The sequence below is a fragment of the Candoia aspera genome, chromosome 2 (genome assembly GCF_035149785.1).
Source record: "Candoia aspera isolate rCanAsp1 chromosome 2, rCanAsp1.hap2, whole genome shotgun sequence".
Lineage (NCBI taxonomy): Eukaryota > Metazoa > Chordata > Lepidosauria > Squamata > Boidae > Candoia > Candoia aspera.
Window position 1 is genome coordinate 265836834 of NC_086154.1, and position 25535 is coordinate 265862368.

The window sequence follows — 25535 nt, forward strand, 5'->3', positions numbered from 1 at the left end:
GAGAGTGCATCAGCTAAAAAGTTTTTCTTGCCTGGTATAAATTTAAGGGTGAAGTCGAAGCGGCTGAAAAACTCAGCCCAGCGAAGCTGTTTGGGACTGAGTTTTCGACTGGTGCTTAGAGCTTCCAGGTTTTTATGGTCAGTCCAGACTTCAAAAGGGTTGGAAGTGCCTTCCAATAGGTGTCGCCATGTTTCTAAAGCCGTTTTTACAGCAAAAGCCTCTTTTTCCCAAACGTGCCATCTTCGCTCAGTTTCAGTGAATTTGCGAGAGAGGTAGGCACAGGGTTTTAAGGCGCCAGAGTGGTCAGATTGTAACAAGATTGCTCCTATGGAAAAATCAGAAGCATCGACTTGTACAACGAAGGGTTTAGAGGGGTTTGGATGCTGTAAAAACGGGTTTGAAACGTTACAATGTAACGTGAAACGTTACAATGTTAGCAGCACATTGAAATGAGAACATGACACACATTGTGACTGAATTCGCCACCAGCAGTTCGCGACGGCAGCGTACGGCACAGCACTCTCTTCCAACCTAGAGGCCACCGGTGGGCTCTTCGCACCGTTCTCGAGGTTTTCGCTTGGCACCAGCCGGGATTAAATGCAGCGAGGAAGTGAACTCAGAAAAGCGAAGCCACTCTTGTGGGCAACGAGGCTCGCATTCAGCCCAAGACGAGCACAACGCGGGGGGAAGAGGGCGCACTTCCAGGGGGAGGCGAGGCTGGCCCAGCTGGATCGTCTCCCAAGCTCGGGTCTGGCTGGAGGCGAGTCGGACTTCTACCGGCCAAGCTTAGAGCCCCCACTTTCTCCGAGCGGGGGGGGGGCGCCAGGACCGCGCCGCCCCCGCGCGGAGCGCCCCGGCTTTCCCGGTGCCCTCCCAGGCCCCTCGCACGGAGCCAGCTGCTCGACGCCCCTTGACAACTTCAACAAAGCCCCACCTCCTTCCCTCCCAGCGGCTCCGGGCGTGACTCCGGAAGGGGCGGCGCTGGGTGACCGTTTGAATGCCAGGCGGGAGTTTCGGCGGCGCAGCTCCGGGGCCGACTCAGCTACCTTGCCCGAGAAGGGCGGCGGCACAGGCAGCCTCCCACTTCCAGGCTCCCGGCCAGTCCAAAGCCGAGCCCGGGACGGAACCCCCTTCCCGGTCCGGTGCGCGGATAAGGGCGCCGGGCAGAGCCGAGGTCGCGGCGACCCTTCGGGGTCCTCCTCTCCACGTTCCCGATGAGCGCCGCCGCTCTGGGCCTTCCCGAGCCCGGCTCCAGCCCTGCGCAGGAGCGGAGAGCCGGCTGGGAGCGAAAGCGCTGCGGGGGAGTTGAGGCGCTGCTCCGGACGGAAGGGAAATACCTCGAGCAGCTCGAAGGGGTTGCCACGGTGAGGAGGCGCCGGGCGCGTGGCCGCAGGCCAGCGGGGCGCAACGCTCCCGCGCCTCTTTCTGCGGGGCCGCTGGCTGCGGGCTTTACCCCACCGAGCCACGCTCGAGCCGGCATGCTAACTAGGCGTCCGTGGGTATGGAGGTCGCGGGAAATGCGTGTTGCAAGCGCGGCGCGGGGAGCGGTATGTCAGGACGCCTCTACCCACCCGGGGAGATGGGGAGGGCGCCGGGAAAGCCCTTGGTGAGGGCTCACCCCCGAGCGAGCGAGCGCCGGTGTCTTGGGATCTCTCCCTTGGAGCAGCGGACCCCCAGATATCCAAACCACCTTCCGAACTGTATTTTCCGGGAAGGTGCCTCCTCAGAAAAACATTAGAAGATGAGTAAGATCACACTACCCCAAAGGGGTGAGCGGACTGATTGATTACAGTTAATTTGATAGGTGTTTTTAATCTTTATTAAGCTACTCAGTCTCTGGAAATGCAGTAACATACAAGTTGCACCAGTAAATAAATGCATTTATGTCTAATACATGTCTACTTCCACTTATGTAAGGCCACTGAAAACAGCAGTTTACTGAAATGTTTAAAGCAGAAAATAAAGCAAAAATAAATTTAATAGCAGCAGTTTCTCTCCCTCTCCCAGGTCTATAAATATTCCTGCTAGGAAGAGCAGGAGCCCAAAGAGAGGGCTAGCCCATTTCAGAGGGGATCCTTTCAGAGTGGAGGGTGGAGGGGGCAGAGCAATCCGGGTGCTGGCTCAAATCCTGGTGCCTTGAACACTGGGCTTGGATTGGTCAGGCAACATTGCATCTGGGGAGATACATTACAGAGGAGACTTCAGGTAAGAAAGAAAATAGGGAAGTTTGCACCAACAGTATTTATTTATTTTCTACCCCTTTATTATTTTTATAAATAAGGCGGGGAACATACCTATTCCTCCTCCTTCCTCTTTTCCCCACCACCACAACCCTGTAAGGTGAGTTGGGCTGAGAGAGAGTGCCTCTCTATTTTTGCAAGCCATCTTTGCCTCTACCACTTCATGCATTGTTTTTCTACTTTAAACTTAGTTCATTCTTTTTCAGGATCTCTTCAACCATCCAGTCATGACATTCTCAGTGTTCCCCTTCCTTTTGAAACATTCACTCTTCTTTCATATATTTATTTTGCAATTTGATCCTTGTTCATTCTTTCTATTAAGACATGCTGAGCTGTGGAGTCCTTGATGCTCTCTGAGCTTAATTGTTTGCTTGCAGATGTTTCATTAGGTAATGTCAGTGCTAATGAGTGTGGGGTCAGTGCTAATGAGTGTGGGGTTTGCTCCCCGTTTATCTACAGTGGCTTGCCCTGCCGGCTTGGGTGGGGATGTGGTTTTCTCCTTGGTAGTTCCTTGATTAGTTATTATTTTCTGCTTGATTGTTTGGTGTTAATCCATGCCAGACAAACAAGCAAGCACACAGAAAACAATACCCTAATCAAGGAAGTACCAAGGAGACACACAATCAAGCAGACAAACAATACCCTAATCAAGGAACTACCAGGGAGATACCACACCCCCACCCATGCTGGCAGGGCAAGCCACTGCAGATAAACAGGGAGCAAACCCTACACTCATTGGACTGATGAAGCCTGCAAATATTTTAATGGATACAGTTAGGATTAAGGTATTGTACTGGGTACCACTGAAACACTGGGGACTTCACCAAAATTGGAGGACCTGGTGTGTTCTTCCTAACGATTGCTTTCTAATTAAAAAGAACCCCCTCTTCTTTGCTAAGACATATGAACAAAGCTTGGATTTGAATTTCTTCCACCATTTCACACAATCAGATTTCCTTCCACAATCAGATTTATTATGCATTTTTCTTTTCCCTTAATTTCACAGATACACATATCTATTTTGATTTCTTGCATTTTATTTGGTAATTCATGCTCTTTACCATTTACTCTTATGTTCTGAGTTATAATCTTCCAAACAGCATGGTCATCACCAAATGGGCCCATGGATTTGACTTCCACTGCCTGCCATGGCTTTAGTCAGTTGAGGCTTTCACTAAGTTACCAGCCTTAGTTGTACCTCTGCCACACACAGCATTCTAAAGAGACAACTGGTTGGCTCAGCACATTTTAGCTAATATATCATAGCGTAACCGAAGCCCAGTTTTACCTTAAGCATGCTCAAGTAATTCTGTTTAAGACAGGCTTTCTAAAGTTTACCTTGCAAGATACCATAGTGTTGCTTGCATCACCTACAGAGTATATGCACTGTGTAAACTATTCTGAGATTCATTTGACTAAAAAGCAGTATTAAAGTAAAGAACCAAACTGTAGATATCCAGCAAAGCCAGATTTTTCCTTGCTGCAGGAAAAGTGAAAACAGGAATGTTTTATTCAATTGCAACTGAATAGTAATGGTGGTATGTCCCTTTTCAGTACTTTGTGGTCATCCTGAAGGCCAAGGGGATCTTGAAGCCAGAAGTACATGAGGCTGTCTTTGGATCCTGGGAATCCATCTGCTCTGCCAGCCGGTAAGATCTGCAGTGAAGCAGTGGTGCAGGTTGGGGTGGGGGGCAAGAATGATGTGCTTTCATCTGCCTTCCTCCTGTACTTCATCCATTCCTTTAAACCGAAAACTGAGTGTTCATACCCAACGCTGGACTGATTAATCAGCTACAAGAATACTCCACAGTATTTGGATGCTGCTATGTGCAGACTAGAGCTGTTATGTGCTGAATATGGCTTGAAAAACTAAAGTTGCAGAACTGTAAATTATTTAAAGAATTTGTTTTTCACATGAAAACAAATGCATACAATGTACACAATTCCTTAGCTAAACACCTTTGTGCAGTGAGTGGAGTTAGCCAACATTTTGTTTTGAAGAAACATACTTTCACATCCTCTAAAATGGAAGCAGTTCCCTCTTCCTCCAGCCCACCAGAAGCAGCAAGTGCCTGGAAAAGTATCTGTCTGTCTCGAATAGGATATTCAGGGTCCTTCCTTTTGTGGAAAAACAGGAGTGTTTTGAGGGCTGGCAGCAACTCTCCCCAGGGAGGAATGACACCCACGCAGGGCTTTGGAGCTGTGGCCGCTGAAGGCAATTGAGTTTGGTGGGACTTTTTGCCAGATCTTTTGCGGAGGTAGTGCCAGAACCAGACAAGTTGAGAGCGCCAATCAGAAAAGATGCTTATCACCAAAAGCAGCAGCCAAATAAGGATTTGGGTTTGTTTCTCATATCCTTACCTTCGGTCTAGATTGCCCTATCTTATTTGTGATCTAATTCTACTTTAAATTCTTTTGCAGTCTGTCCATGTACTCTGGTTTTGTATTTTAAGTACAGCCTGTTTTACTATTAGGTCTCTTTTCAAACTAACCCAATCTGTTCTCCCATTTAATCTGGATGGCGCTGCTGCTTCTGAGCCTTCTACCTCCCCACCCGCTCTGTCTTGCATGACCTCGGCAGCTGGGCACTGAGGGACATTCTCCCTTGCTTCTGGACAGGTGTAGCTGGGCCTTTAGCACACCTGGCTGTTGGTGGCTGCGGAGTTGCTCGGGACCCTTCTGGTGGCATTTTCCCCCTTGCTGGGTTCGTTCAGTGACTGTTTGAAGTTACAATGGCACTAAATGAATAGTGGTTACTATTGATCCTTGGATGTCCCAACATCCCCATGGTCACGTTTGCACTTGTGACTGGTTGCCAAGTGCCCTGTGATCACATGATCACCATTTGCAATCTTCCATGCCAGCTTCCCCAGAAAGTCAAAGGGGAAGCTGGCCGGGTAAGTCTCCCCCACCTGTGCACCCTTTCTCAGCCCCTCTGCGCTTGCGCTGCATTGGCTACTCACACAGCCCCGCGCACCCTCCTTGACCAGCGTGGTGCCTCCTCTGCACTCTCGCACACTCTCCCCCACCCCCTGCCCACCCCCTCGCTCCCTCCCCCATCTGGCAGCATCCACTTACCTGCCTCCGAGTAGGGCCTGGAACTTGCAACTTCCTCCTGGGTGCCCCACTGACTTTGGTTATGGGAAGCCAGCAGGAAGTTGCCTTGCCTAACAACTGTGGGATTCAGTTAATGATGGCAACCGGGACTGCAGGGGTTGCTGTCGCTAAGCAGTGTGGTTACATTTTATGACTGCATCGCTTAGTGATGGAAATTCTCATCCCAATTGCCATTGTAAGTCAAGGACTACCTGTACTAACTTTGGTCTGAACTGAATGGGACTTGCAGTAAGCTGACTGCAGAGAGGCAGGTGCAAAGTGGCTGGTTGAGGAGGGAGTGTGCTTTCTTCTGTCAGATGGTAGATTCTGCCCTGAAAGGTGTTAAATGGCTTTTTCTTTAAAGCAAGTGTAGTCGGTCAGGTTCAGCTAAGAAACTTTAGAGAGCCTCACAAGGAAGCAGGGTAGATCGAGTGGAAGAAGTTGGACTTCTGAGCAGTTTCTGCTTCTCTTTATGCCTTAACCTTAATTCTTGCACACCCTGTTGGGCAGCTGCCTAGGATGGCCTCTTTTCTCCAGGAAGGAGGTGGGTAGAAAAAGGCCACTGGCCCTGGCCATTTCCTTCAAGGCTCCTCTCTGTGCCTGCAGGACACTCCTTTTTCACCTGGCAAGGGGTCATTTTGCACTTGGACTACAGGGTTTCTGCCACCAGCTGGTGTTCTATGTCCACCATGCAGAAAATCTGGAGCAGGCTCAGAACACCCTGGAGGTATGCCTGTATTGCTTACTGCAGGTTCTTCCAGCAATCTGCTCTTGGCAGTCAGGAGCATCTTTGGGTTGCTTTTTGCCCAAGACCTTGGGATGGAGGTGAGCTTGGGGATCTGTTCTCAGAACCTCCTGGCCGGCCACCCTTACCCGCTTCTCCCTCTGCTGGGCTGCATCTGCAGAAACTGGTAAAGAAGAACCAAGCTTTTTCCCGCTTTAAGAAACTTCAGGAATCCCGCCCAGAGCTTAAAGGTCACCGGCTGGAAGAGCTGCTGCTGCTACCCCTGCAAAGGCTCCATCAGTAAGTGGCAGAAGCTCTGTTCCCAGAGCTGAGTCTCCCTTCTCTAGCTGGGAAGCCATCCTGCAAGGGGATGCTGACCCACCACTCCTCCCTGAGCTCCAGAGAGAGGCTGCTGGGGGCCACGGCAGAAAAAGGTGAAGCAGAAGAGCCTCACCTCACAGCAGCCTTCTGCTTGGCTTGCAGGGCGGGGAGATGTGCGGGGGAAGGCTGGGGCCTCTGATATGCAATTGAGAGGCAGTTGCTTGCATCTCCCCCACCCCTGGTATCTGTTTGTCAGGTATAGGCACCTGCTGCAAGATTTGGTGAAGCATACTCCCCCAGAGAGCTCTGGGTTTGATCAACTTCAAGGTAGGACTTTTGGCAAGCCCACGATGTGCTCCTGAAGTTGAGTCTTCAGCTGTGCAGCTCTTGGCCACAGATTCTTGCCTGGCAGCATTTTGCAGTGGTGGCTCTCCTCCTCCTCCCCATTACCCAGCCAGGAGAAGAGGTTACTGTGTGCTTGGGTGATACGCTGTCACTTGCAGGGGCTCTAAAGTCTGTCTTGGAGGTCCTGCACCGAGTCCAGGAAATTGCTTGTGTCCGTGAGAACTTGGAGGTGATGAGGCAGGTTCAGAAACGGCTCAAGGGACAGAAGACCCAAGTGCTGGCTCCAGGTGAGTCCTCTGAGTTGGTTGTCAAGTACTTATTCTAGTCAACTAAATACAGTTCAGATGTAGAATAAAACCAGCAATTAACACTATTTATTTATCTATTTATATTTCAAATTTTGTCATTGCCCATCTCACTCAAGAGTGACTCTGGGCAGTTTACAATAAAACTAAAATAAATATAAGTTAAAATACAATAAAAACAGTATTTTTAAATAGCAATATAAATATAAAATCCAAGATGGGGATGTTAAAAAGTTCTTAATTAAATTCATGTAATTCATGGGGGTGTCTTCAAGGCGCTAACCACCCCCCAGGATTGATTACCCCTCCTCCCACCCCAAGCAAGATGGCAGAGCCAGGTCTTCATCCCTTTCCGGAAGGTCAGGAGAGTGGGGGCCTGCCTCACTTCTGGGGGAAGAGTGTTCCACAGGGTGGGGGCCACGGCAGAGAAGGCTCTCTTCCTGGGCCCAGCCAATCGACAGTCCCTCATGGATGGGGTCTGCCTTACCAGGTTGGATGGGTTGATGTAATGGGGATGATCTGCTTCAGATTAGTGGGTAAGTTGGCAGTAAGAAAAAGGGACGCGGTGGCGCTGCGGGTTAAACCGCTGAGCTGTCGATCGGAAGGTCGGCGGTTCGAAACCGCGCGGCGGGGTGAGCTCCCGTTGCTCGTCCCAGCTTCTGCACACCAAGCAGTTCGAAAACATGCAAATGTGAGTAGATTAATTGGTACCGCTTCGGCGGGAAGGTAACGGCGTTCCGTGAGTCATGCTGGCCGCATGACCCGGAAGTGTCCTATGGACAACACCGGCTCCAAGGCTTTGAAACGGAGATGAGCACCGCCCCCTAGAGTCGGACACGACTGGACTTTACGTCAAGGGAAACCTTTACCTTTACCTTTACCTTGGCAGTAAGAAGGTGCTGGCTTGGGCATTCAGAAAACTAGAAAGTCTTGACACATGGAGCTCCCAAGGGTTCTTTTTGCAACCTGTGTCCCCTCACACACTGCCTTTCCAGAGCTGGCTGTACCCTTCACACCCAGCATCTAGAACAAGGAGGACTTTTTCAAAGAAACACTGAATTTCTAGTGTCCCATTAGGTTGCGGTTTTTTTTTTACAGTCTGGTCAAGGACCAAGTTCTGTAGGAGAGCTTTGGAGTAGTTTGTGGGTTATTTTTGTTTTTGGGCTGCATGTGGCTTTTAGGAGTTGAGAAGCTACTTCAGTTACCATCTTTGGGGAGACAACTTCCAAGAAATTCCTGACTTGGCTTGCTGACAACTTTCTCCATCAGAGGGTGGAGGAAGGCAGAAGATCAGCTCACCTTGACACTAACCAACAGAAAATATTTAGCTGAGGAAGTAGACATAGCAGGAATACTGGGGAAAGTGGCCATATAATGGTGGAGAACTTCATTTTAAAACTGAATTGTTGGGAGTTGGGTGGTGTCCAAGTTTAATAAATAATAATATAATAGTAATATTGTATAGTTAAATGCATATAATATTGGACTATAAAAATGTGGATCTAACTTACAGCACTGATAAGTCATGGCAGGAGAAGCTAATAGGGAAGAACAAGCACAACATGGGCGGGAGGTCCTAGGCACTATAAGCACCATTGCAAACAATTCCCATGAGGAAAGAAGACAGCTGTAGAAGCCAGTGTGGCTGCACAGTTTAGTGAAGCCCATGGCCAGTCACCCAGAGAGAGTATGTACCAGTACCCTCGTGGCAGTTCTGGAATTTCTGGAGACCAAAGGTTCAGGATGAGCTGAGGGGAAGGATGCTAACAGCAGCAGAAGGGCTTCTTTAAACATGTTCCAAATAAAAGGAAAGGGATCAGTATACAAGCTGCCCCATGTCAGATGTAAAGTGCTGACGGGTAGCCAATACCAAACAGCAACACAGTACCTGTTTTGTCTCACAGGTGGGTGAGTGTTCTGCCGTGTACTTGTGAGGAGAACTAGGGACACAAAACACGTTGTGTGCATGAACCCTTCTGTATATGGAGCAGCTGTTTTGGGTGAGCAGTGCTCAAACCAAGCCAGGCACGTTTGGATGTTTTGGTCTATTTTGTTCCAGGTATGGACAGAAGTGGTTGTTCTGAGCAGAAGGGAAGGCGGGGGGGATGGAAAATAACCAAGATTGAAGGGTTTGCTTAACAATGTTGCTTGTGGATATTGGTGGCAGATGGGGGAGAGAGAGGGAAAATACTGGTAAGATTAGCAGGAGGACTCATGAGATATGCTGCACAGAGTGCAAGGGAAGGAGCTGGGAAGATGGAAAGATAGTGGGCCAGCACATAGTCCATGTGGGGAAAGAGGGTGACAAAAGGGATGGCATGTTCCAGCCTTACCCTACACACCTAGTAAATCAATTCAGGATCTCAAGTTTGTTTTGTATGAAACCAGAACAACCAAAATGTTCTGGGTTTTGTTTCTGTGAAACTTTGGCCAATCCAAAACAGTTTGGCAGAACATCTGACATAGTATGGTTTGTTTCGGGTTCTGAAATAGAACGTATTTCCCATTTTGTGTGCCATTAAAAGAGGAGCAGGATGGAAGCTTGAGACTGATAGAAATAAGTTGAGGAAATGAATTTAGATCTCCACGATGAGATGAATGGCATCCTAGGGCACTGTTTGGCTCAGCTTTATGGATCAAGAAAGCCTGGAGAATGGATGATGGGCCCAGACATCAGAGGAAGGCAAATGCCCCTGACTTCAAACAGAGGGAAAGGAAGGCTCTGGGAAACTATAGAGCAGAAATACCAGAGGAGACTCTAGAGCATATCCTAAAACAATATATTTTGATTTCAGCAATGGATTTGAAAAGTACCGTTTGACATTTCTACTAGCAAACTAGGTAGATGTGGGCTGAGGGACATGATGACTGGGTGGATATCAAATTGCCTTGCAAATCTTTACTTAAGAGTGCTCATCAGAGATTCCCCATCAAAGATTCAGCTCTATTCTGCAAACTTCTTTACTTAATAATCTGAAATCAAACATGCAATATAGAATAAAGGATACTTTAGAGTATTATTAGTATTAAAGTACTAGTGAAAAAGATTCTGCAATAATAATTGATTGAAAACGGAGTCAACAATGTGATGTGGTTGCAAGAAAAGAGAAAGGCAATTTTAGACTCTACCAACCGAAGTATAACTTTTAGGGCGTACAGCACTCTGGATCTGAAGGGAGAAGGTCCTTTGAAATGCTCGTGCACAATGTGTACTACCTATGGGCAATCCTTTAACCCAAAAGAGCTTTTGCAGGATCATGCCACAGCTGTTGAGATCCTGGTAAAAGAAGCAGTTGTTTAAGGAGTTGCCCACAATTGATGTGTGTGTACCCTGCACGTTTGTGCTGTTTGAGGCCAAAGCAACTTTTTCCCACTGAATCTGAGGCACCAGTACACTAATAATTACAGGAAGTAATAATGCCAATTATGCCTTGCCAATTATCAAGGTCCTGGAAACTAAGTACAATAAAGAGAGCTTGAAGCTTGGCTAATCTCTGAGAAATGAGAGCAGATATAAAACACGCAAAGAAGGTGATCCAGACCTGCTCTCCATCCAGAGTGCAGGACACGGAATGCTGGGTTGGCCTTAACTCCACCCTTTAGCTTTGCCTTCCAGAAAAAAGGCTATAGGGGATGAGAAACTACAACAATAGTAATAATACAACCACTATATCCAGCAAAGAAGAAAATGGAAGAAGAGGAAGGGTGTCAGGCTCTGCCTGCTACCCAGCAAAAACGCAGACGCTAGTGTAGGCTTAGGTTCTGGTTTTATTTGAGTAACAGTATGCGTGCCCTTTAAGAAAGCTGAGAGTGAGTGGAGCGCGCCAGAACGGGATTTAAATAGCCCGCGCTGGTCAGCGCTCCACCCCTTCTTACTCTGGGTGCGCCCCCGAGCCCCGTCGGTTCCGTCTTTGGTAGGTGAGGGGTCGTGGAGCCCCTCCTGTGCTCTGGGTGTTTCCTTGATTGCTTCCCTGGCCGGTGATGGTTCATTGCCGGGCGATCAGGTTCGTAATCTCTTTGACAGCTCGGGGGCGCCTTGTGGTCTGGTCTTGTCAATCACCTTCTTTGCAACATTGTATCTTTCTCTTCTGTGCCTCTGCTAGAGTTGATACTTTGTTGCCAGCACCTGTTGTTCTCTTTTGTTAGCTAGTTGCCTTTTCCCTTAATCCGCCCGGTACCCATTTCCCTGCATTGTCATGCGAGCCGTTGCGATGTCACAAGCATCGCAACGGTGATCATGACAAAGGGACACAGAAACTCATAGTGCCATATGTTCACATGAAGATGGAGGCATGGGTGATGCAGCCAATACAAAAGCCTTGTGGAGGCCACTGGAGGAGACAGCGATGGGGTGGGGGGTAGGGTGCCCTTATCAGCTGGCTCTGCCAAACTTTATGCAGCAAACTGGCAGGAGCAAGAAGCAGCTGAAGGAGACACAAGCTGTGAACCATGGCAAAAGCCTTTCTCCCTTATTGCTGCAATTTCATGGCATAGCCTCCAGCCAAGCCACAGAAGTCAGACTGTAGTGCTGGGTAGCCAGGAGGCAGGCAGGGGGTAGCATCCCTGGGGGAGCTGCAAAGCTCCAGAAACCAGAGGTATTAAATATGGGGAGCATCCTCCCTGCCCCCACTTCCAAGGCAGTGGTAGAGGTGGTTGAGGATGTGGCTCTGGGCAGCACCAATGGTTGGTTACTGCTCTGCACTGGGCAGAGCAAAGCAGAAACCAAGCCATACAGGCTTAATAGATTAAAGCCAACACTTTAAATTGTACCTGGAAGTGAATAGGCAGCCAATGCAGGGCCTTCAGTAAAGATGTTACATTGTCCTGATGATGACTACTGGTGAGCATCTGGGCTGCTGCATTCTGTACTACTGAAGCTTCTGAATGGTCTTTAAAGGTAGCCGCAAGTGGATGGGTGGCGATGAGGGCATGAGTCACTGTTGCAAGGTCCTCTTGACCCAGGAAAGGCTGCAATTGATGCACAAGATGAAACTGGACAAAGGCTCCCCTGGCCACAGCCTCCACTTGCTGCTGTGAGTCCAGGAGGACCTCAAAGTCATGGAGCTGCTCTCTCAGAGGCAGTGCCTCCCCATCCAGAGTAAGCACTGGGGCTGAAATAGAACTACAAACAATAACTCAGTTCTGCTTGGGTTCGGTTTCAACTGGTTCTGTCCCACCCAAACCCTCAAACCCTCACAGCCTCCAGGCATTGAGACGTGATCAGCAGCATCTCCAGCATGGCCCAGGGTTGTGATGTAAAGCTGGGTATCCTCAGTGTACAGATAACACTGGATGCCAAGTTGCTGAAAGCCATCCCCGAATGGCTTCATATAGGTATTAAATATGGGGGAGAGAACCAACCCCAGTGGAGCCCTATATTGAAGCAACCACCAAGCCAATCTCCCCTTCCACCACTGGTTGGAATTGTCAGCTGAGGATGGAGTGGAATCACAATGCCCTCTACCCACTTTTTAAGCTCTCGATGTGAGCACTGAATTTATTGCAGTTGTTTCCTTTGCAACTTGCTTCTCTGGAGATAATGGTGGAGGGCCTTTGTTACATTTTGTTTCTATAATAGACAGGCCTTCAATCTGGGTTCCATCCTGCTAGCCAAATACTTGGGCACCCATACATGCATTGCTTTCTCAGGGGCGCCAGTCTCATCCCCGCAACTATGCACCATTACCTGGGAATACAACACACTGCCTCCTTTGCCAGCAACAAAGAGCCCCCTTGGCAACACAGCCAACTCCATCAGAGGAGTAGTTACCTGAACTGCCATGTCAGGAGGGACCCCCTGGATAGACCTGAGTAGGGCTGCAACTGGAGGGGATGCAAGTATTTCCATTAGACCCTGTTACATAGACAAATTTGCTTTCCAGTTGTGGCCTCTGGGCACTCTGTACTGCAGAAGGTGCCTTAATGTTTATCCCCACCACCACCCCAGGCCCTGCTAAAGTAGATCCCTTTCTTGTAGGCAACTGAGAATGATGCTTGGAGTTACTGTAGGATACCATTCTGGTCTCCAAAAGGTAAGCCCAACAGTTTCACTTAACAGAAGAAATCGCCTATTATGATACTGGAAACAACAAGTTAAAGTACGGTCAGGACCAGAAATATTGGAACAGGGATAACTGTTTTGGCATTTGGCCTCTACACCACCATACTGAAGTTGAAAGGAAAGACACCCAGATGGGAGTGAAGTCAGGACTTTCAGCTGTCATTCAAGGGGTTTGACAAAAGTGGGGCACTAACCATTCAGGAAGTACAGCCAGTGGCATACACCCCTCCCCCCATCGTTGGTGGCTCATAAGTAATGGAACGAATGGCTGACAAGCAGCTGCATGGCCAGGTGTGGCCTGTTTCCTGGGTATCCCATGACCAATCAAGCAGATAAAAGGCCTGGAGGTGGTTCTGAGTGTTACATTTGCATTTGATAGCTGTTCACTGGAACTCTCAACATGAGGTCCAAAGAGGTGTCCATGCAAGTGAAGGAGACCATCATTAGGCTGAGAAAACAAAATAAACCCATCGGAGAGATAGCAAAAACATTGGGAGTGGCCAGTACAACAGTTTGGAACATCCTGAAAAACAAGGAATTGGCAAGCTCAGCAACAGCAAAAGGCCTGGAAGAGCACAGAAGACAACTAAAGTGGATGACCACAGAATTCTGCTTCTGGTGAAGAAGAACCCTTTCACAACATCTAGCCAGGTCAAGAACCCTCTTGAGGAGGTAGGCATGTCATTGTCAACATCAACAGTCAAGAGGTGACTTTATGAATGTAAATACAGAGGCTTCACAACAAGGTGCAAACCACTGGTAACGCTCAAGAACAGAAAGGCCAGATTAGACTGCCAGCAAACACCTAAAAAAGCCTGCCCAGTTCTGGAATAAGATTGTTTGGACTGATAAAACCAAGATTAACTTGCACCAGAATGATGGGAAGAGAAAAGCATGGAGAAGGAAAGGAACAGCTCATGATCCAAAGCATACCACATCATCTGTCAAACATGGTGGAGGCAGTGTTCTGGCATGGGCATGTATGGCTGCCAATGGAACTGGGTCACTGGTGTTTATTGATGACCTGACTGCTGATCAAAGCAGCAGGAAGAATTCTGAAGTGTATAGGGCTATAGTTTCTGCTCAGATTCAGCCAAATGCTGCCAAACTGATAGGACACCACTTCATATTGCAGATGGATAATGACCCAAAACATACAGCAAAAGCTACCCAAGAGTTTCTCAAAGTGGGATGTTCTTCAATGGCCAAGTCAGTCACCTGATCTCAACCCAACAGAGCATGCTTTTCACTTACTGAAGATAAGACTGAAGGCAGAAAGACCCACAAACAAGCAGCAGCTAAGGCAGCTGCAGTAAAGGCCTGGCAAAGCATCTCGAGGGAGGAAACTCAGCATTTGGTCATGTCCATGGGTTCCAGACTTCAGGCAGTCATTGACTGCAAAGGATTTTCATCCAGGTATTAAAGGTGAACCTCATGTTTGTAATGATGTCGGTTTGTTCCATTACTTATGAGCCACCAACGATGGCTGTGTGTGTATGCCACTGGCTGTATTTCCTGAATGGTTAGTGCCCCACTTTTGTCAACCCCTTTGAATTACAGTTGTAATCGAAATTATTCAACCCCATTGCAAGTCAGGTTGATTGTCAAAATGTAGACTTTCAGCTGTTTGCAATAAACAAATCAAACAAAAGTAATTAGAAATAGCTCAACACAACCAATGCTTCAAGTGGTGTCCCCAAATTCAACTGAAAATGCAACTTATAGTGACTTCTCCAGTCTCAAAATTATTCAACCTTCATGGCAAGCATCTTCAGTACTTAGTAGAGCACCCTTTTGCTGTTATGACCCGCTGCAAACCAGATGCATAGCCAGACACCATCTTCTGGCAGTGTTGCTGAGGAATTTTAGCCCATTCCTCATGAGCAATGGCCTCCAGTTCAGTAATATTCTTGGGTTTGCGTGCTGCAACCGCCTTCTTCGAATCCCACCAGAGATTTTCTATGGGATTCAAGTCAAGTGACTGTGATGGACACTGTAGAATCTTGCAGGACTTCTGCATCCAAGCCTTAGTGGAATTTGAGGTATGCTTGGGATCATTGTCCTATTGAAAGGTCTAATGACGCCCAAGCTTCAGCTTCCTTAGAGACGGCATGACATTTTCTCCTAGGATTTCCTGATACTTCACTGAATCCATCTTGCTGTCCACACGCTGCAGGTTTCCAGTGCCAGAGGATGCAAAGCAGCCCCAGAGCATCACCGAGCCACCGCCATGCTTAACTGTAGGCAGAGTGTGCTTTTCAGCGTATGCGTCATTCTTCTTCCTCCAGACATACCGCTGATCCATCGGGCTGAAAAGTTCCAGTTTTGTTTCATTGCTCCACAGAACAGAATCCCAAAACTTCTGTGGCTTATTTACATGATTTTGAGCATATTGGAGCTGACTTTTCTTGTGCTTTTGGGTCAGTAGTGGTGCACATCTTGGCGTTCTGGCATGGAAACCTTCTGTTTAGTACGTGCCTTGCTGTGCTCACTGAAACCTCAGTGCCTGTTGCCACCAAGTCTTGCTGCAGGTCTTTGCAGTCACTCAAGGGTTTCTCTCCACCTGCCTTCTCAGAAATCTGGTTGCAGCCATTGACAGCTTCCTTTTTCTGCCCTGTCCAGGTAGTGTCACCGCTGTTCCTTCAACTGTGAACTTGCGAACTGTGCTTCCAACGGTGTCTCTAGGAACGTTCAGTGCCTTCGCTATCTTTTTGTATCCTGTTCCTTGTTTGTGAAGGGCGATGATCTCTTCTCTTACCTTTGTGGACCATTCTTTTGACTTAGCCAGACTGTATTTCTAACATGCAGTCAAACGTGACACTCAACAAACCCTTAGCCACTTCAGGTTTTTCGTGTGTTCCAGCTCAGGCACACCTGGTGCAACTAATGAAGCCACTGATTAGTTGCATCAGGTGTGCTTGAGACAACACCTGTTTTGCATACTTTATGTGTGCTGTTGTGATGGATTCTGTTCAGGGGGTTGACTAATTTTGAGACTGGAGAAGTCACTATAAGTTGCATTTTCAGTTGAATTTGGGGACACCCCTTGAAGCATTAGTTGTGTTGAGCTATTTCAATTGGTTTCGTTTGATTTGTTTGTTGCAAACAGCTGAAAGTCTGCACATTTTGACAATCAACCTGATTTGCAATGCGGGTTGAATAATTTCAATTACAACTGTACAGCTGAAAGTCCTGACTTTGCTCCTATCTGGGTGTGTTTCCTTTCAACTTCAGTGTGGTGGTGTGCAGAAGCCAAATGCCAAAAGAGTTATCCTTGTTCCAATATTTCTGGTCCTGACTGTAGTACCTGCCTCATGGGGGATGTGCTTTTGTTTTTGTATATATTGTTTTTATGCATTTTAGTTTACATCCTATGCTGGGGCAAGTTTTTTTAATCGGCATTACGGGGAATTTGATTTTTAAAAAATGGTTAACCTAGTTTCAGGTGAAGCTAATACACACTGAAAAGTAGAACGGCAAAAGACAGCCCAGAAGAGGTTGAGCTAATTATTTGCCATCAGATCCATTTTTGAGTGACCAGAATGTTACCCTCTGGCAAGTCCAAGTACTGTGCCCTATCCTGAGTCTGTGTCAGTAGACTTATACAGGTCCTACCTAATTGGTGGCTGGTGACTTGCAAGGAAGCCTCTGTATTAGAATTCTAGCTTGTACAGCACTGTGGGAGGATGCTTGGGGTAAAATGGGGTTTTGGTTGTGCTTGTGACTTCCCGATTCACGTATGCCAAACTCACCAGTCAAAACGAATTGACATGAGCATAGAAGGGAATCGTGCTATTAAGGATGGTAACATACTTTCTCCTAGTATACTTTCTCTTACGATCTTACTATTTTATTTATTTATTTATTCTGTCTTTATTATTTTTATAAATAACTCAAGGTGGCGAACGTAACTAATACTCCTTCCTCCTCCTATTTTCCCCACAACAGCAACCCTGTGAGGTGAGTTGGGCTGAGAGGGAGGGACTGGCCCAAGGTCACCCAGCTGGCTTCCATGCCTGAAGTGGGACTAGAACTCACAGACTCCTGGTTTCTAGCCCAGCACCTTAACCACTAGACCAAACTGGCTTGTTTTGTGGGGGGGGGGGGAGTCCGCATGTTGGTTTATGAAAGGAAGAGCTAAAATGTGTGTCAGAAGGTATGAACTGATGTCATATGCAGGGCTGTGGTTGCATAAAAGGGGGATAGTTGTAGGTAATGCCCTGGTAAATGGTGAGAATGGAAGAACCTGAGATGTGTTTTGGAAAAAATCATACAACACTAGAAATTGATGTGATCTAGGAGAAAAAGTATTGCATAGGTGATTATGAAGGGGTGGGAATGAGACGAGAAAGTATAGAACAAGTAATTGGAGAGCCAAGAATGAATGAAAATAGCGATTGCTTGGTGAGTATCTGCTTAGAAAGACCATTTACAATTCATGATTTAAAAACATGCTAAAAATCTGGCATAGGGAAATGACAGCAACATGTCAAAGCATAAAATTAAAATTAATGATACATTAGTATGCTACACAAATGAAAAATAAGTTGTATGCTATGTTGAAACATGGCAACAGGTTAAAAATATGCTGAAGTATGGAACTGAAACGAGTGATAGGAATGTTAATGTCCAAAATATAATTGATGAAAAGTCATCAATTCTGTGAGAATGTTGAAAAAAAATATTTTTTTTACAAGTTGCACATGTAAATTATGTATCTGGAGAAATGGTATGGGTGTGGTTTGCTTATCTAATGGCTTTGACACATTTTTAAGCTGTTGGTGAAAACTGCATCTGTACCTGGCAATTGGAAGAAAGCCACCATTGGTCCTTTTATACAAGAGAAAGTTAGCAAGACTGAGTGTAAAAACTACAAGGTATTAGTTTGTGAACTGCCTGGGAAGGTTTTTAACAGAATTCTGATTGCAAAGGTACAAGTGGTGACAGTGAACAAAAACTGAAACTGCAGTATGGCTTTAGTCTGGATAGGGAGTATGCAGACAAGACTTCTCTCTTCAGCAGATCATTGAGAAGTGTACGAGTATGAGAAACAAAGTTTATTGTATGTTCATTTAGAATAGGCATATGATAAAGGATGTTCTGCAATATGGAATTGAATGTTAGTTGCTGAAGTTAAGTGAGATGTACGATGGTGGTAAAACCTCGTGAGAACAGATGGAACGTATAGGCAGTGGTTCAGCCAAGTAAAGCAAGGATGTGAAACGCCACCTTGGTTTTTTGATGTATTTATGGACAAAATGGAGGGAATACTTATGGTGATGTTAGAGTTATGTTGGTTGGGGATATGGACATACATGCACTTTTAATTGCAGATTATGCAATTTTGTTGGCTGAGAACCCAAATGATTTACCCCAAATGTTAGATTATGTAAGGTGGAGTGTGGACCTGAAAATTAAGGTAGGGTTTGACAGGGAAAATAGAGTGAACAGTTAGAAATTATACATATATGGCAAAAAATACCTCTATAGCATGTAGCTGAATATGTGTGTGTTTACTAAGGATGAGAAACATAGATTTGAGAAATTTCAAAACGTGCAAATGTTAGTCAAAAGAAGCTGTGTATAAGAGCATATTTTAACCCATTTTATTACTGTGTAAGGGAGAGTTGGGTATTGCAGGGGAAACATAAAAGTCATTGAACACAATGGGAATGGGGTACTTAACACACTCACCGTGTGTTAAAACAATGAGTTAATGAATGGATGGGCGCTGAATGAATGAGGTTTGAATAGAAAAGTGGGTGACCAGTGTGAAAAAAGTATGAAGTGACTTGGTCGTTAAGAGAAAATGAATGAGACTGAAATGGCAAACAAGTACATAAAGGACAAGTGAATGGATCAAGAGGAAGGGGAGGACTGAGAAAGCCATGATTGAAGGACATTGATGAAATCCTGAAAAAGAGGCCTGAAGTTTAAAGAAAAGGCAATGTAAGTGCATAGTGGAAACAAGAATGATTTCCAGGGATAGAGAGGTGTATTAAATGGTTTTGATACATTTTCTGGCTCTAGAGTTGATTTCACAATACAGTATGGTGTTTCCTATTGTAAACTGTTCATTTGCATTTTGCATTTGTATATATCTTCAGATTTTGATGTTTTTGTATTTCTGTATGATGCTTTGAATCTATTTGATGGAGGAAAACGGAGTCTAAAGTAATTCTTCCGACACGTTAAGAACCCAGTTATTGCTGGGTCCCCCGAGTGGGGGAGATGGGCGGTAATAAAAATACGATAAATTAAAAATATTGCCTGGAAATAAATTCTGTCTCATGGTGTTTTTTGAAGTCAACAGGCTGACTTTTGGGATTCATGTGCCAGTGGTTTGCCTCAGCTATTGGTGTTGATCCCTCTGCAGCTCCCAGAGGAACACACACCTGGTGTCACTGATGGACCTCAGATGGTTTCAGAACTTCCTTAATAAGTTCCTGGGGTTTTGTGCTTCTACCTTGCAGGGCGCTGGTATCTTCAGGAAGGGTGGCTGATGGTTGTACCCTCCAAGGGAAAGGAAATGAAGCACAGGATGTTCTTCCTTTTCTCTGATATCTTGTTGTTAACAAAGCCTTGCCACCCACTCCACCCCTGGAATTCACACAAGTTTGCTTGCCGGGCAGTATATCCTCTCAGTCACTGCGTTGTGGAGAAGGTGTTCGGTCACACCCAAAGCCAAGGAGGGCTGCTCAGTGTAAGTACTCTTCCCCCACTCCGAGTTCCGCAAGTGGGCTTGTCCCTCTCCCCTGAAACCCATGGCTGATCTACAACTAATAGTAATGTGGGAGGCACAACTGTGGCTAGTGCCAAGAAGAGATGGCAAGCACTAGTAACTCCCCGGCCATGGAGTCTGATGTGGGTGAACTCTGAAGTCTTCCTTTTGACCCCAGAACGGCTTTCTACCCTTCTGACAACCTTTCTCCCTTTTCAGCTTTCCTTCCCACAAAAAAAATTACTGTTGATGTCTTGTGATCAGGAGGACTTTGACAAATGGCACCAGAACCTAGTGATTGCTATCAGGTAGACTACACTCCTCCTACTTCTTTTCTAAAGTGCTCCGAATAATGCTCATGGAATCACTTATTGCAACCCAGCAAGGCTTGATTAGGCTGAGACAGTGACCGCACCGAAGTTGCCCAGTAAGCAGCACAGCTGTATGTGAGTCTGGGGCTCGCCAGTTCAGCTCCTTCACTATAGCCACTGACTCTTCAGTGGACATCTGTCTAAAATGGTCTCTGGTTGACCAGACCCAGAGATTGTGGTCTGGTTCAAGGGAAGGTATTATGATTGTTTCTCTTTACCTACAGAGAATTGCAAGTCAGTGCCAGCCCACCCTCCCAGAAGGTTGAGTGACCCAGGGGAACGTGCAGCAAGCTGCGAAGAGGCCTGTGTATTATTATAGATGTAATAAGCAAATCACTGAAGACTTATTTTCAAATGTATCTTGTTCTGCAATGTCTGAATGTAAAATCCACTTGAGGCACCCTTTCCTTCATTGATTGCACTCCCAATAGGTTGGGGCTGTCTGCAGTGATACTGCCTGGAATGCTGAACACTGTAGAGAGAGGATGGATAGGGAAAATACAGTTTTGTAACTGTCAAAGGAATAAATGTTTTCAGAATATGCATTTAATTTTCAAGTTTATGCACAATATATTTTGATTTTAAAATGTTTGCAATATGTTAAATCATTTTTTTAACAGACACTTGCTTTAAGAAAATGTTAGTGATGACTTAAAGACAGCCTAATAATATAATAATTAGTAGGTAACTGTACTTTTTTTTTAAAGAGAAGGCCATGTGAGGAAATAGATATCAGAACTACAGGAAAGAAGTCTAATTTACTACATTTGCCAGATTTTGGTATTTAGTGTATTTTCAAGAGGAACAGCTGTATCCACTTGTCATAGCAACACTGTAGGAAATCACACAGCCTGCTGTGGATGACAGAGGACAAGCATCCAATCTTGTGTTATCGAAGTCCATGCTGATTCAAGCATTGTAAGTCATATGCTTTTTAAAAAATGCACAATGCAAAAAGATATAATAAATATTCAATACAACAAATGTTTCATGCTTTCCCCCCAGAATTTTATTTATTCGATTTGTATGGCTGTCTATCCCACCTTAGTGACTCTGGGCAGCCATACAAATTGAATGAATGACTGAATAAAGAAATGTTACATTTACGTTATGTACTATATTAATTTTAACTTTTCAAAAGGAAAAGTGGATGGGGAACAATTGAAAATATTAAATATATTTGAACCAGAAAACAGAGCAGGTAAGTGCAGTGAAAGATCCTCAAAGTGTTATGGAGATTGCAAAGAAATTTAATTGAGTTTTCTTCAAAATATAGGACAGATATATGACCCTGTGTTGACTTTCTCAGGGAGGTGACAAAGTATTCTAGAACATGTTGAGTATCAAAGTTATGAATTACCAAGCTTTGATGGCATCCAACAAAAATTATTTAATGAGAAACTGCTGACCTAGGAAAAAATCAGTTTGTTCTCCACAGATAACAGTGCCAAAGGACTTAAGGGTAACCAACGTTAAGGGTAACCAATATAACACATCTTAGAGATCTGGACACCTGAAGTCTGTCAGCTTAATGTCTGTCCAAGATGAATTGTTAGACTAATTTACGATCTTGTTAATGCTGTTTAATAAGACTCTCCAAAACCCTTTGACAAAGTCTTCATCAAAGGCTGTCGTAAGCTTCATGATTGTGGGATAAGATGACCTGTCCTTTTATGGACTGTTAACCCATTAAAGGGACGCGGTGGCGCTGCGGGTTAAACCGCTGAGCTGCCGATCGGAAGGTCGGCGGTTCGAAACCGCGCGGCGGGGTGAGCTCCCGTTGCTCGTCCCAGCTCCTGCTCACCTAGCAGTTCGAAAACATGCAAATGTGAGTAGATCAATAGGTACCGCTTCGGCGGGAAGGTAACGGCGTTCCGTGTCGTCATGCTGGCCACATGACCCGGAAGTGTCTATGACAACGCCGGCTCCAAGGCTTAGAAACGGAGATGAGCACCGCCCCCTAGAGTCGGACACGACTGGACTTTACGTCGAGGGAAACCTTTACCTTTACCTAACCCATTAAAAAACAGAAAGCATACAGTAGAAATCAGTGTTGGGACAGGTGTCTTTTGACTTGTTTATAAATGGTCTTGACTTGGGAAGAAGCTATTTGTGGTAGTGAGATTCCAAAGTGATTATGAAGAACTTGAGAAGGATCTCCTTAAACTGGTTAACTGCTGTGGTGGTAAAAGGCACCCTCCCACACGTGAGAGCACCGAGCAGCACCCACTACGGAGTCTATGAGATGCGGCCCCCCCTGCCCAATACATGTGAACTGCTTAAAGTGCCCTTGCATTAAAGCATTCCCAGCAAGTTGAATCGATCCTGAGTGGTGACAGGAGGAAGAATCAAGGAACCAGTGGCTCAAATGGTTTCTATTCACTAGCCACATCTCAGAGAAAGTATAGCTAGCATGCTGACCTAGTTGGAAGGGATAAATAATATGGTCACCCAGATGGGTTTATCAAAAACATTTCAACGTCTTGCTGTAATTTAGTGTCTGCCTTTTTCTTTGTCTTGTCTTTGTAATTAGTAGGGCAAAGGTTATATAAGCTGTGGTTCTGCTTTTGCTCAAGGCTGCTCAGCAAGCTGCCAATGCTTTGCTGAGAGCCAAGAGTACACTGTAACTTGTTTGCACACTTAATAAATGTATGTTGTATCTTCAAGTGATTTGGTTGCTCTAGGTGTGCCAGGTTTTGGTTACAACACTGCTTAACCAAATGGTAAATACACTTCAATTTAAATGTAAAGCGATACACACTGGGTGAAAAAACCCTCCGCAAAGACACTGATGGGGGACCAAGTCGTTTGTAACTAAGAAAAAAATCTGGTGCCCACAGTGGACAGCACAATGAAGATGTGGTAGTTGTGAAGAAAGCAAAGTTTATGCCAGGAATCTTTAGGAAAACGATTAAAATTAAAGCTGCCACATAGTAAGGATGTGTTTGAAGCTGGAATACTATAAACAGTTCTAAGTTGATGCATTGGAAAAAGGTTGGAAAAACATACAAAACAGAGCAACCAAAATGATTACAGGGCTTGAGCAACTCCCTTAAGAGCAAGTCCAGACTTCAGACTCTAGCTTAGAAAAATGGAGGTGAAAGATATTATGGAGGTGAATAAACTCATGAATGGCAGGGAGTTTCTCTCCAGTGGAACTGATGGAAGGCAAGTAGAACATAGAAAGCATTTCTTCACATCATGTATCAGTATCACACAGAATTCATTACTACAAGACACATGGTGACAGCTACTGGATTGCATGTCTTTAAACAGGCTGGATAAATTCATGGAGGACCAATCAACACAGATTAAAGCTTTACATGGAAAGGAAAATGCTGAATGTTCAAGCTGATTTTAGAAAAGGTGAGGAACAAGAATTATTGGTGACGTAATAAGGATGATTAAGAAAGCCAAAGAACATCTAAAGTAAGTCAACATACAGGTAGTCTTCAACTTATGACCACAATTGGGACTGGAATCTCAGTCGTTGAGCAAAGTGGTCATTAAGTGAGATGTCACGTGACTGCTTTACTCAAGGACCGCAATTCCAGCAATTCCCCTTGCCGTTGTTAATAACCTGTACTACACTTATAACACTACTCTGATAGCTGAAAATACGAAGGATCTGCAGACTCTAGTAATGAAATCCAAAGACCACAGTGAAAAAATGGGACTAAATTTTAATATAAAGAAGACCAAAGTAATGACAACAGGTAGAACAACCAGTCTGAGAACTGACAATGAAGATATCGAAGTGGTGCATAGCTTGCCTTTTAGGATCAACCATCAATAGTGAAGGAACAAGCAGTCAAGAAATACACCACAGACAGACTTCCGGTGGGAACGTGGCCGACTAAGCAGCTGTGTCTGCGGGCTCTGGCAGGCACAGTTGGCAATGTGTGCTTTTTTTTCAGGCTTACAGGCTTTTTCCTAGAGCCCAGAGCTTTTCCATGAGAAGAAAAAGCTTGGAATCACTCCTTTTGCTCTCCAGAATGCCGTCTTGCAGCCAGAGATTGCAGCGTTTGCTCTGCTCCAGTAAGAGATGACAGGAGAAACCATCTCTTCCTAGCTGCGTTTGTAGCCTTAAAGGGACAGTAGGTTGAGCCTCCCATTTCTAAAACACCCAGTTTATATGGTTTTTTTTTTTAAGCTTATGTACCCTAAGAGAGGCTTTTTACATCAGGAAAAAGCAAAATCTCTTGGTGCTTATTATATTTTTTAATCTTTTTCTTTTTAAATTTCTGGCTTCTTTTCCCGTTTAAAAGAATAAGGATTGAGAATATGTAATTGCCTTCCTGTTATTATCTCTGCATTGAATTTGAAGGATTGTGTATTTTCCTCCATGTTGGACTTACTGTTTTCAACTTCAAGTTTTCTGCTCACTTTTGAGACCTGTTAGTGTTTTTTTTTTGTTGCTAATTTTATCTGGAAGTTGTTCATTCTTTCCCTTTTTTTGCTCCCTAACCCATTAGGTCAATAGGTACCGCTTCGGCGGGAAGGTAACGGCGTTCCGTGTCGTCATGCTGGCCACATGACCCGGAAGTGTCTATGACAACGCCGGCTCTAAGGCTTAGAAACGGAGATGAGCACCGCCCCCTAGAGTCGGACACGACTGGACTTTACATCGAGGGAAACCTTTACCTTTACCTAACCCATTAACTCCTATCTGTATGAATTAAGTATTTAGGGGGTGCCATAATCTACTGCCTGAAAAATGGGTGATTTTAAAGAGCTTCTATCAGAGTTCTGTTGCGAGCTTAAGCAGAGATTTGAAGAGATCCTCTCAGAGTGCCATCAAATTGTTCTGCAGAATCTTCAAGACATTGGGGAAAAGATTTTTTCTAAAGTGTCAGCTGGCTGAAGAAGGAGGTCTTGGCAAAGAGGGAAACACTGACTGTGAAGTTGAAATAATGCCAGGCAAAGAGGGGTTAAAGTGACAGACTGAGCTGAAGATTACACAGAATTTTTTTTGTCTGGGGTATTGTTATGGCTTTCCATGGGATTGTTATGGGAGAGAAGAGAATTTGCTTTGTGGGAATTTTTTTGCTCAGCAGTTTGAGGCTTTTTTGGGAGGGGCAGTTGGGCTGTGTGATTTTTGTATGAAAAATGCCTTTTATGTAAAATGGGGTATATAAATGTTTTGGTATACTTCGAGGTGGGGTAAAAAATTTAAGATAGTCTAATCGATAATGAGGTTTTTTAATGTCTTTGTCTTTTTAAAGATTTGGAGTAAGATTTACTGATTTCTTCATATGGTTTGTTAGATTTTTAAGATTCCTAAGGAATAATAATTAATAATAATAATTGTTTGGCTTTAGGTCAAATAGGGTTAGGATTGTAGTATTATT

At 45.2% G+C, this 25535-nt stretch overlaps 1 protein-coding gene and 1 long non-coding RNA gene across 2 annotated transcripts; both read left to right on the forward strand.

Moving 5' to 3' along the window:
* Positions 1-1201: 1201 nt before the first annotated feature.
* Positions 1202-21219, forward strand: ARHGEF39 (Rho guanine nucleotide exchange factor 39). Its single transcript, XM_063295960.1, has 9 exons — positions 1202-1364; positions 3795-3889; positions 5943-6063; positions 6242-6360; positions 6638-6708; positions 6885-7013; positions 19566-19795; positions 20033-20121; positions 20409-21219. The coding sequence occupies exons 1-9, from the start codon at positions 1215-1217 to the stop codon at positions 20452-20454; spliced, it is 1050 nt and encodes a 349-aa protein (XP_063152030.1). The 5' UTR covers positions 1202-1214; the 3' UTR covers positions 20455-21219.
* Positions 21220-21685: 466 nt separating this feature from the next.
* LOC134488807 (uncharacterized) lies at positions 21686-22368 on the forward strand. The gene is made up of 2 exons (XR_010067053.1): positions 21686-21886; positions 22219-22368. It is a non-coding gene; the product is annotated as an uncharacterized LOC134488807 (long non-coding RNA).
* Positions 22369-25535: the final 3167 nt, after the last annotated feature.